Consider the following 12934-nt stretch of genomic DNA (forward strand, 5'->3'; position numbering starts at 1 on the left):
AGGAAGTGGCTCCCCCAGGGGGCGTGGCCTGGCCCAGGGGGCGGGGCCTGACCCTCAGGGGGGCGTGGTATATCCCAGGGGGCGGGGCCTCAGGACACCCTCAGGTCCAGCAGGGTGAACTCCTGACTGACGGCCACGCTGTTCTCGTCACACAGGAAGTGGCTCCTCAGGACGACGGGGAAGGTTTTCCTGGGGACGGAGACCAGAGTCTGGATCCGGGACGAAGCCACATGGAGGTTCTTCAGGGCCGAGCCCGGACCTGGGGGGGAGAACAGAACCTCTGGTTACCTGAGCCGGTCTCACCTGAGTCTCACCTGAACCTGAACCTGGTCTCACCTGGACCCGGTACCAGAACCCGGTACCAGAACCCGGTACCTAAGTCTCACCTGAGTTCTTCTGCAGTCGGTCCGGAGGAACATCCAGAATCTTCTCCATGGAAACAGGAGGAACCTGAACCTGCAGCTGACCGGAGCCAGAACCAGAACCAGAACCGGAGCCCCGCCCACTCAGGAGCAGCACACCTGGTCTAGAACACACACACATTTACATGTAATAATAATAATTATTATTATTCAACACAGCTGCTACGTTTGTAGCCACAGCTGCTACGTTTGTAGCCACGGCTGCTACGTTTGTAGCCACGGCTACTACGTTTGTAGCCACGGCTGCTACGTTTGTAGCCACGGCTGCTACGTTTGTAGCCACGGCTGCTATGTTTGTAGCCACGGTCGCTACGTTTGTAGCCACGGCCGCTACGTTTGTAGCCACGGCCGCTACGTTTGTAGCCACGGCCGCTACGTTTGTAGCCACGGCCGCTACGTTTGTAGCCACGGCCGCTACGTTTGTAGCCACGGCTGCTACGTTTGTAGCCACAGCTACTACGCTTGTAGCCGGCTGCTACGTTTGTAGCCACAGCTGCTACGTTTGTAGCCACAGCTACTACGCTTGTAGCCACAGCTGCTACGCTTGTAGCCACGGCTGCTACGTTTGTAGCCACAGCTGCTACGTTTGTAGCCACGGCTGCTACGTTTGTAGCCACGGCTGCTACGTTTGTAGCCACGGCTGCTACGTTTGTAGCCACGGCTGCTACGTTTGTAGCCAAGGCTGCTACGTTTGTAGCCACGGCTGCTACGTTTATAGCCACGGCTGCTACGTTTGTAGCCACGGCTGCTACGTTTGTAGCCACGGCTGCTACGTTTGTAGCCACGGCTGCTACGTTTGTAGCCACAGCTGCTACGTTTGTAGCCACAGCTGCTACGTTTGTAGCCACAGCTGCTACGTTTGTAGCCACAGCTGCCCTGGGGCAGACTGACGTGGCGTGGCTGCCATTCCGCGGCAAACGGCCCCTCCGACCACCACCAACATTCATACACATTCACACAGGGCAGGTGGGTAAGGTGCCTTGCCCAAGGTCACTACGGCAGCAACTGGGATGGAGTGGGATTCAAACCGCCGACTTTACGATCATTGGACGACCCGCTCTGCCACCTGAGCTACTGCCGTCCCGTATGTACACACACACACACGGTCACGGTGAGGTCACTAACCTGTAGTAGCGGCGTACGGCGGTGAGCGGCAGGCAGGGGTAGCAGGGCGTGTAGATGCCGTTAGCGTCGGTACCGAGCTCGGCGCTGCAGCGGCCGCAGCCGGAGAAGGTGATGTCACCACCAAGCTCCGCCTCCACGGCCTCCAGAGGGGTGGAGCCGTCCAGAACCTGCACAGGTGCATTCTGGGACGGCAGGAAGTGGAAGGAGAGGACCTGGACGCTCAGCTCCACCTCACCTGCAGGAGAAACAAGCTTTAGGTCCAGGACCAAGACCTGGACCTGGACTTATTATACCTGGACCTATATATCGTATTGTGTGGGAGTGTGGGGCTTGAGTTCCAGGTTCCTGGAAAGGATGGGATTTTTCAAAACGTAGAGGGGGAAATATCAGTTTTTGTAAATACCGGCTACGTGGAAACGTGGCCTAAGACAACAGTAAATGCTAGAGTCCTCTATACGTATTATTAATAGGGAGGAAAACTATGAACATACAAATCCATTGTTTATAAAATCCCATGTTATGACACAAAATATAATTTGCGTGATGTTTGTAAATTTGTTGTACAAAAAGCTAGAGAAGAGACTAAAAGGAGATGTATATATATATATCTGTTGTGGGAGTTAAACCAATGACGGTGATTATAATAATTTAGAAAGTTGTAGGCCCTGAATTCAACTACAGTCCTGTGAATTTTCTGAGCGATCGCACAAATAGTTTTCGCACGAAGTGCAAAAGCATTTCCAGATATCCAAACTAATGGGGACATTTTCCCATGTATGTGTATGGCGCGGAATGTCACACTGTGGATGGGAGGAGGTAAAAAAAAGCCAAAATTCACCTTTTTTCTGAGTCACTTAGTTTTTTCATACTTGCACGTAGAAATGTCATTCAAACTTCAAAACAGAGGAAAACTTCTCTTCTCTCCAAAACCCCAAACAGTTTCTTCCTAAGATGTACACTTTTCAAAATATGAGCACTCAAGCGATGAGTGGAAATCACTTTTTGGTAAAATCTAGAGTGCGGGTGTCAGTTGCTAGAGTGGGAGAAACAGTAAAAAATAACTTGAATTTTTATTTGTAACTCGAGCTCACGGCCAAACCGTAAAAAGGAGACAAATAATTTTTGGTCAGAATGTAGACATAGGTGTTGGGATTCATAAAATGTGACTTTGACAGGCGGGGTATGCACAAAAGTTAAACGGGGGGGTTAAAGCGGCGCCAATACCTGTCTCGGTCCCCATTCACTGTAATGTAATCAAACGTTTTCTTCAAAAGAATCTCACTCTGTCTTCGCACTGAGCTTACTCACTCATTTTAAGGAATATCTGAATAAAATTAAGATTGTCAGAATCTGCCGGGTTCTGTGTCTCTCGCCATGTCTTTGTTTTTCTGCTACGAGCTACGGTTTGATCACAAATCAGAATGATTTGAGACTTTGTCAGAAGCCAAAATAAGGGTTAACCGGAAGGTTCTGTCTGCTGAGTAACCACCCTCCCCTCCCCCCCCACACACTCACACACAGGCTATAACTTTTGAATGGTTTGACATAGAGAGTTGTGGGTGGTGTCATCGGACTCGGTATTGAGTCCTTCACCTTAATTGGTGCAAATTAGCCCCGCCCCTTCTTCTGATTGGCCGATATGTGATAGTTCCTATTTTCTGCAATAACTTTTGAATAGTTTGATATAGGAAATGTCATCAAAATCACAATCATCCGGCAGTAGTCCCGTGGTGCTTCAACATTTCCAGGGAATTTTGTGTCTAGTTTACTTTATTATTTATTTGCTCCAGTATTGATATGCATATGTGAAAAGAAGCTAAATGATTTTGAATGATGTACTGACCATATGAGGGAGGGAAGGGGAGAGGGGTGTGTTGTTGGATTTATTAATTTATTTATTCTTTTTTTCTTTCTTTCTTTCTTTTTTTCTTTCTTTCTTTCTTTTTATTATTTATTTATTTTTGTTGAATTATTGTTATGAAAGGTTTTTTAAAAAGGGGAAAAATATTGATATTTCTATTGTTATTGTAAATCTTATGTATTTATTTTTTCTCTTATTGTCCTCAATAAATATATCTATATAAAAAAAAAAAATCAAATCCATCATGTCCACTCACCGCTGTATTTCTGGGACAGCAGCGTGTCCAGGTCCAGCTCCAGGGGACCGGTCCCCCCTGGGCCGGTCCCCCCTCCGGCCCCCCGGGTCCAGGCCGGTCTCTGGAGGTCCCGGGCCCGCGGGTCTCCCGGGTCCAGCCTCCTGACGGAGCTCCAGGGCGTGGAGTGCAGCTCCAGGAGGTCAGAGGTCAAACCCTCCCTCACCAGCAGGAAACGGAAGTCCCACACAGCAGCTGGAGGAGAGACGGGGTCAGGACTGGGACTGGTACTGGTACCGGGTACTGGTACCGGGTACCCAGTACCAGTACCCGGTACCAGTACCGGGGACGTGACACACCACTTCCTGTTTAGTCCTGAAACATTATACAATTAAAAATTATACAAAAAATACAAAAAAGTGAGAGGTGCAGCAGAGTGAGGCAGACATGATTATTATAAAGTGGAAGGTGCTTGTTACAGCATGTAACTGATATTGTAACTGATATTGTCAGCAGTTGCTATTGCTATTATTATTGCACGTGATTGGTTTCTCTGAGACTCTACTAGTTGTGGGAGTTCATCAGAGCAACAGCTTGGGGGAAGAAACTGTTTTTTCGAACCTGGCCAATAAAGATGATTCTGATTCTGATTCTGATTCTGCCAATGCCTTTGGACAACCAGTCAAGATGTGGTTCAGTGTACAGGAGGCCGCTCCGCACTGATTGCAGGATGGGTCTTCCTCATTCCCCCTTGAAGGGAGAAAAATAAATTTTGTGTCCTGAAATGCCCTGAATTCCCAAAACACAGCTTTAATCAGCCATGCACCTGCTGTTTATTATAACAAATGTAAACTGTGAGAGAGGCGCTTGTTCACACGGGAGAGCTCTCGTGTGAACCAAGACTTAGCATGAGAGCTTGTGGGCGGGGGTTGAAGGGGCCCTTTCGGCCGCCTCCGCGAGATGTCGTATAAAGACGGAGACAGCCGGAAGTTGGGGTCAGAGTCAGCGGGTCTAGTGCACGACGCCCAGCCGGGTTTATGGCTACTCTGCCAGGACTGTCCGGCTCTCCAGTCCTTCTGTGTCGAGGTAAGAGTTATCAAGGCCTAGCCCCTGTGTAATTGTCTGTTGCTTTGCCATTTGCGGGGGATAACTTGACACAGAGTTATCCTAGCAAAGAGCCATTGTGTGTGAGTCTTTCTATGTCCACTGCTGGCTAATAAATGTATTCATATATATTAGAGCTAAAGCGAGTGTGTGTGTGTGTGTGTGTGATTCATTTTTGCGCAGCCGACCACTCCCGAGCCTCTGTAAGTGATTTTCTCCCAAAACACCCCTACTCTTCAGGTTGCTTGGTGTTGGCAACAGGTCAGTCACCGAGCGTAAGAGAAAGCTCAACTTCCCTTGGTCGGTTTGCCACAGTTCCTTCCCAGACAGCGTTCGCTCCTGTGCCTGGTCCCACTGCGTCCATCGACCCTGAGAGGCAAGTCCAACCGCTTTCACCTGGCGGCCCTCCTCTGCTGCCTCACGGACTCTCTGTACCATGACACCTCTTCTGGCTCTGGCATCAGCTCTGCTCCACCTCTTATTGCTGTAGTGTCCAAGGCCCAGGCGTCCCTGGCATACCACGCCCACAATTTCCTGCCGTTTCCAGTGGGACTCTGCTTCCATCACAGCTTGCTGGGGCTTCCACTTTCTGCCGCATTTGATGGTCTTGCTTCCATGTCTTACTTTCCGATCTTCAGACAAAAGGAGTGTACCGACTGCCCTTGCCTTGGTGGCTTTAAACTCCTCGACCACTGATGAAACTGGCAAAGGAAGCTTGGAGGTCTTGCTGTACAGGTTGATTGCACTGAAGGATGGGGGGACTCCCAGCCATTTCCACAAGAACTTGCTGCACAGTCTTTCCATTCCTTCCACTTGGGACATGGGAAAGTCGTAAAGTAGGAATGGCCATTGCAGCCGTGGTATGATGCCGTACGGAAAGCACCAGACTTTAAACCTCCCAAGTAGTTGGCTGTGCTCGATTGCCTTGGGCCAGGTGTTCAGCTGGGCTTTGGTATTGGTGAGATTACCGCTGTCCTTTAGGGAGCTGTCGAAATGCTTTCCAAGGCATCGGATCCCTTGATCTTGAATAATTGGGATCTCAGAGGATGCTGAAGATGTTTCCTGTTACCGTATTGGCCCGAATATAAGACGACCCTGATTATAAGACGAACCCCTCTTTTTCAAGACTCAAGTTTGAAAAAATGGTTTGAAAAATCAAGGTTAAAAAAAAAAAAAGAAGACTTTTTGAACATCAAATTCAATTTTCATACAGAAAATAATTACAGTACATCTGAAACAAATGATTATAACAATATATTCAAGAGAAAAAAGCATGTTATTTTGCCTCATTCCAACCATCATGTTGAAGTTTGCATCATAACTTCTCAGCTGCCGGTTCACCTGCCGAACTTCCACACACTTTTCTAGTTTCTCCATTTTCTGTTATCTCTTCTCTTATTTTCTTCTCCTTTCTTTCTTATACTATTTTTTATTTTTCTTCTTCGTGACAGGGGTTCGCTTTGGCCTTGGGAGTTAAAGCGACACTACGTAACTTTTCCACCTTAATCTAATATTTCATCATCATCATTGTGATGGAACATCAACTTCCAACAGGTTTACAGTTTTTCTCTATTGCTTAAACACATTTCACGATACTGCCCTCACTTTTCACAAAACTCTAAACACAAATCACTTTTCTAAAGCTACGTACACTAAACCTCACAGTTTCTTTTCAAAACCAACCCATCACACCAAAACAGATGCTCATATGCTCAAAAACCAACCCATCACACCAAAACAGCTGCTCATATGCACAAAAACCAACCCATCACACCAAAACAGTTGCTCATATGCTCAAAAGCAAACTCTGACACCAAAATACCACTCAAGGCTTGCAGAAATGTAAACACTACTGAGCATCATTAACCACATTACCAAAAAAATTGAAAACACAATTTTCACAGTGTGAGACTGTTCTTTTTACAGTTTCACAACTGCCAGGATGCATTTGAGCAACCCTTATTTATTCTCAAATATGTTTTGGGCATTAACTATAGATTTGTGCATTTCATGGGAATAGTTACATAATGCAGAAATATCACAACTCAATGCAAAAATGAGTACTGTAAACTCCATAGAGGATCCATTACACACAATAGATACAGTAAAGTAACAATTGAGAACACAATGTTCAGGGTGCGATTTCTTTTATTACAGTACGTTTGAAAATTGACACAGTATGTTGTATGTTGACACCGAAATCATGGGGCGTCATCACGTCGGGCTGGGTCGGGCCACAGGACCTCATCAACGTCACAGGCAATATTGTCCATAGCCAAACAACGTGGGAAGAATGCCCTGGCATGCCACACCCAGCCTTGGAACACCTCCACAGCCACATCATCACAGGCCAGGTCCATAGCCCTGAGAAGGTTCTCTCTGGTGTAAGGTTGGCGGTCATAGGCCTTCGACCGCCATGATGAGAAGAACTCCTCTATTGGGTTTAGGAACGGAGAGTAGGGTGGCAGACACACATCCTTCTCCTCTCCCTCCTTGGCCTGCTCCTCTTTGGACTGCTTCTTGTCCTCTTTGGCCCACTCCTCGGCCTGCTCCTCTCCCTCCTCGACCTGCTCCTCTCCCTCCTCTGACACGAACTCCTCTTCTTCTGTCTTGATCATCCATTTTTGTTTTTGAGCCTTCAGCAAACTGCACTGACTTATATAGGTGTGGTCACATCATTTGCAATAGGTGTTTTCAATTATGAGTAGTTGTGTTTACTGATTGACACCAGGTATGTTCATTGTGTTCAAGTTTTGCTGATTGTGGGTAGCATTTTGCATCACATGAGCTTCACAATGCATATTGGAGCAGAGTTATATGCAAAATGTGTTTAGAGTTTTGAGAAAAAGGGGATGGGTTTTGTGAACAGTGTCTACAGGTGAATTGTGTTTGTGGTTGTGGAAAAAGGGGGGTAGTTTTACTAAATGTGTTTAGGCAACTGGTCATTTGGTTTAGAGTACTGGGTTTTGTGTTTTGGCAATAGAGAAAAACTGTAATGACACCTCTGTCATGGTCTGAGGGGTCTGTATCACCTTCACTGGCACTATGTAACTTTGAGGAGCATGGTAGGAACCCTTCCACACTACTGGTAAAGCACTACCACTTTTGTCCAAAGGAGCCGCCAAACTCAACAAAAGCTGAAAGTTACGTTGTGCTGCTTTAAGTTCAGCATTGGCTTTAAAGATATCTGGCGCCATCTAGCGTTGTGAATGGGTATAACGTCTAGACCCCGAATGTAAGACGACCCCCACTTTTTCAGTCTTATTTCAATGCAAAAAACACCGTCTTATATTCAGCCCAGTACGGTAGCTTCCCCTTCAAGATACTGAGGCTCCTTGACTTTTCCGGTTTGAACTGCAGGCGTGACCATGTTGCCATCTTTTCCCGTGCGGTCAGGATCCACTGTGTCCCCTGGATTGATGGAGTCATCACCGTCACGTCGTCCATGAAAGCTCAACAGGCAGGGTGTCTCGTGGCGTCGTCGGCTTTCGGGCCTCTGCACTGCGTTCCTCCTACCTTCAGCAACAGATTCATAGCCGCTACGAACAGGGCCGCGGAAATCGTGCATCCTGCCATGATGCCCTTCTCGAGCCTTTGCCATTTGGTGGTGACGCTTCCCACGGCGAAACCGCATCCATATGTGACATTACAAGCTCGACTACCTCTGATGGAACTCGGTAGTGATCCAATGCCTTTCGGATCAGCTGGTGTGGGACGCTTGGGTAAGGCTTCGGCAAGGTCCAGCCAAACGACAGAGAGTGTGTTGTATTTACTCTTGGCTTCGTTAATGAGCTGGCTAATCACTGCTGTATGCTCCAAGCAGCCGGAATATCCCGGGACTCCTCCTTTTTGGACACTGGGGTCAATGAACTCATTGGCGAGCAGGTACGTTGTTAGCCTTTTGGCGATGATAGACCAGAATATTTTACCCTTGACGTCCAGCAGGGAAATCTCCCGGAACTGGTCGAGTTTCGTGGAATTTAGCTCTTTTGGCACAAAGCAGCCGTCAGCGAGAGTCCAGAGCCCGGGTTCCAGCGTCTTCTTCTTCCACAGTGTCCGTAGGAGCTTTGAGAGCCTCTTCAGCAGCTGCGGGCAGCATTTGTAGATTTTATATGTGGTGCCTCATGGGGCAGATCCCGCCCGTTCTTTGGTCACCACTGCCCTCACCTCATCCATGGTAAAGTCTGCCATGTTAAAAGGGGTGTGTGGCGTGAGCATCGGTAATTGGAAAGGACATTCACCCAGAGGAAAACCTCTGGAAAGGTCTCCGTGTGCAGCCACTGGCTTCTTTTTCCTCCTTTGCACATGTCCGGGTCCCACCCTTGGGCTCTCCTAAGAGGTCCGCTGTGAATTGGAAAGGGTTGCTGAAAAAGGCTTTCCTCTTTCGGCGCTTCTCCCTCTGCTTCTCCCGGATGGTCTCAGATCTCCGAAGCTGGATTAGCTTTTTCTGCGTCTCTGAGCTGATCTTATCCAGGACCGCTCTTTCCTCTTCACTTGCTCCCCACCACCTTTTCTTGCGTGTATTTAATTCTCCTCGTAGCTCTTGGATCGGCCGCTGTCTCCTGCCGAGCCCTGCTAGCGGCCTGGGAGTCTTGCCTTCTTCCACGCCAAGGGTGTTGTGGCACGCCCGGTACATGACATGGTCTTGATCTTCTCAGCTGCATCTCCTTTCAGAGTGTTGTCCAGGACGGTATTTAGATCCTCGTCCAGTTGGGCCCATCTGCAGTCTGCTGCTGGTGGTAAGTTCAAGCGCGGTTTCCTCTCAAAGTCTTTTGGACTTTCAGGCTCATTGACTCTTCCTGTGCTGAGTGGGTTGAGCAGGGAGGTCTGGGGCCTCCTGGCCCTGATCCTCCTCCACCGACTGACCAACAACCTTAAACTCAGAGAGGTCACTCTGCGTAAGCTCGGGTGCTCAGGTCTTTGCACTTGGACTTGCCTTGGTGAATTTTGACGCCGCGCCTGTTCTTGAACAGTCCTCCACAGATGTTGCATCTCCTTTTGGCTTCGGCCTTCTGTCTTTCCGCATCGTTTCTCGTAGGCCTTTTGCCATTGTCCGGGTCTTTAGCCGTTTGATCCGTCCGAGATGGCAGATTACCCCCCCCCCCCTCCTCTGTATTCTCTCTGTTCAGAACTCGTAGCTTTATTGTGCAGCGCTTGGGGGTGCTAGCCCTAACACTATTGCGTGCCATCTTTCCGAGCTGTCATCCGTTCATTCACGGATGTCCGTGTATATGTATATATATATATATATATATATATATATATATATATATATACATATATATATATATATACACAGTATATGTATGTGTTAGGGCTGTGCAATTAATCGATTTTAAATCTAAATCAGATTTATTAATCACAATCGATGTTAAAAATCAGAAAATGGACTTTCCTTTTTTACAGCTGCATTACAGACAGAGCTAGTCATCTTTGTTTGGTCAAGAAAATGGTAAATGTTGTCACTTTACTAAACTCAAGGAGGATTTACAGGATCTTTCAATTGCACTTCATTCGCAATAGGGAAATTTGTTTGCTATTCTTCTTTAAAAATAAAGATAAAATATTTGAAACAATTTATTCCATTGTCTTTTGTAGTTTTACCAAAAAAATCGAAATCGAAAATCGGGTTTTCAGAGAAAAAAATTGGGATTTTATTTTTGTCCAAAATGGCCCAGCCCCGTGTGTATGTACATGTATATAAGTGTGTATACATGTGTGTATATAAGTGTGTGTACCTCTGTCGGCCTCCAGCCGGTCCCTCCATTCCACCGCTCCCCCCCACAGCACCAGCGCCCCCTGCTGTCCGTCCTGCTGTCCGTCTTTCTGCTGCACCGTCACCACCACCTTCTGCTGGACGGCTGAGCGGTTGGTGGAGACCGCCTCGCTGCGCCAGTCTGGAACACACAAAGTGAAGGTTGAATATAATTATAGGTAGTGTAAACCCTATAATAATAAAGGTGAAAAGTGGTCAAATAATTCTAGATAAGGTCATTCCAGGCAGGTATTGGTTATAAAGGTGTTTTATTTGATTTAATTTCTATGCATGTATGTCTGAGAATGATGGTGATTTAGTTCTCCTCTGTATAGATTGTGATTAAGGGAGTTGTGTCTATTATTGTTTTGTTTTGTCACATATAATGTATGTCTGTTATAGGGCTGGGCTATATGGAGCAAAAGTCATATCTCCATATTTTCTAGCTGAATGTTGATACTCCATATATATCTCGATATTTTTTCTGTGCCATAATTGGGGTTTCCCCCAAAGCATTATAGCATAGCATCTCTGTTGGCATCTCTGTTAGCATCTCCGTTAGCATCTCTGTTAGCATCTCTGTTAGCATCTCCGTTAGCATCTCTGTTAGCATCTCTGTTAGCATCTCCGTTAGCATCTCCGTTAGCATCTCTGTTAGCATCTGTTAGCATCTCTGTTAGCTTCATTGTTTTCTGAGGCAAACCCTTAAAAAAACAGTCAGTTTTAATACAAAGCCTCGTGCCAAATGTCACACAGGTTCCTTTATCAACAGAGGTCTGAACAATATCAAAATGTATAAAACAAATTAAATGAAAATAAACTGCCTGCATATATAGAATAAAAATGCTTCTTGAATAAAATAAAACAAATATCCCTTTCCTGCATAACAATTAAATTAAAATACACTGTAATTAATACAATGTAGACAGTAACAGGCAGACTTTTCCACTGAGGTTGACAGTTGTGCAAATAACTAAACATTTGTGACAATCTCAAATAAAACATTCAAGTCAATTTGTCACAAAATAAGCTATATCAACATCATAAAAAAAATAAAAAAAAAATTTAATAATCGATATAAACAATATTGTCTCGTACCATATCGCGTTTGAAAATATATCGATATATATTAAAATCTCGATATATCGGCCAGCCCTAGTCTGTTATGTATTAAGTGTTAATTTGTGTGTTGTGTATATGTCGGACCCCAGGAAGAATAGCTAATGCTGTGGCTAATGCTAAAGGGGATCCTAAATAAAACAAACAAACAAACACAGGTGTAAGCTCCGCCCCTAAACTACAGTAACCGCGCTGGGCGTTGAAGCCCCGCCCCCTGGGCGTTGAAGCCCCGCCCCCTGGGCGTTGAAGCCCCGCCCAGGGGGTTGAATCCCCGCCCCCTGGGCGTTGAAGCCCCGCCCAGGGGGTTGAATCCCCGCCCCCTGGGCGTTGAAACCCCGCCCCCTGGGCGTTGAAGCCCCGCCCAGGGGGTTGAAGCCCCGCCCCCTGGGCGTTGAAGCCCCGCCCCCGGGGCGTGTCCTCACCTGAGCAGGTGTGCGTGTGCGTGACCCGCAGCAGCACGTGCACCAGGGTGTTGGCCCTCAGGCACCCCAGGGTGCCGTAGGGGAGGCGGTTCAGGTCCTGGGGGGGCGGGCGGGGCAGGGACACCAGCAGGGGGCGTCGCCCCCGCACGAAGGAGACGAGGGAGCTGAGCGAGCGAGAGTCCACCTGCTGGTTACCTGGAGAGAGAGAGAGAGAGAGAGAGACCTGCTGGTTACCTGGAGAGAGAGAGAGAGACCTGCTGGTTACCTGGAGAGAGAGAGAGAGACCTGCTGGTTACCTGGAGAGAGAGAGAGAGAGAGAGACCTGCTGGTTACCTGGAGAGAGAGAGAGAGAGAGAGACCTGCTGGTTACCTGGAGAGAGAGAGAGAGAGAGAGACCTGCTGGTTACCTGGAGAGAGAGAGAGAGAGAGACCTGCTGGTTACCTGGAGAGAGAGAGAGAGAGAGAGACCTGCTGGTTACCTGGAGAGAGAGAGAGAGAGAGAGACCTGCTGGTTACCTGGAGAGAGAGAGAGAGAGAGAGAGACCTGCTGGTTACCTGGAGAGAGAGAGAGAGAGAGAGACCTGCTGGTTACCTGGAGAGAGAGAGAGAGAGAGAGACCTGCTGGTTACCTGGAGAGAGAGAGAGAGAGAGAGAGACCTGCTGGTTACCTGGAGAGAGAGAGAGAGAGAGAGAGACCTGCTGGTTACCTGGAGAGAGAGAGAGAGAGAGAGAGACCTGCTGGTTACCTGGAGAGAGAGAGAGAGAGAGAGAGAGACCTGCTGGTTACCTGGAGAGAGAGAGAGAGAGAGACCTGCTGGTTACCTGGAGAGAGAGACAGGTGACGGGGCGGAGGCTGCTGATTGGCCGACGGCCAGGGCTGTATGGGCTCAAATT

The 12934-nt window shown here is 47.6% G+C and overlaps 1 protein-coding gene across 5 annotated transcripts in view; it reads right to left on the bottom strand.

Annotated features, from left to right (window-relative positions):
• Positions 1 to 78: 78 nt before the first annotated feature.
• The window catches only part of shld2 (shieldin complex subunit 2), a 40540-nt gene continuing 27684 nt past the window's right edge, over positions 79 to 12934 (bottom strand). For 4 of the 5 annotated variants that reach the window (XM_061745802.1, XM_061745798.1, XM_061745800.1 and 1 more), the window contains 6 exons: positions 12041 to 12235; positions 10483 to 10641; positions 3665 to 3895; positions 1548 to 1782; positions 387 to 526; positions 79 to 259 (listed from right to left, as the gene is read on the bottom strand). In XM_061745802.1, coding sequence (XP_061601786.1) covers positions 90 to 259; positions 387 to 526; positions 1548 to 1782; positions 3665 to 3895; positions 10483 to 10641; positions 12041 to 12235 — 1130 coding nt within the window. In that variant the 3' untranslated portion in view covers positions 79 to 89. The remainder of the gene's footprint in view (positions 260 to 386; positions 527 to 1547; positions 1783 to 3664; positions 3896 to 10482; positions 10642 to 12040; positions 12236 to 12934) is intronic. The other variant, XM_061745803.1, reaches the window with a different exon arrangement.

Source organism: Cololabis saira, chromosome 17, assembly GCF_033807715.1.
Source record: "Cololabis saira isolate AMF1-May2022 chromosome 17, fColSai1.1, whole genome shotgun sequence".
NCBI lineage: Eukaryota > Metazoa > Chordata > Actinopteri > Beloniformes > Belonidae > Cololabis > Cololabis saira.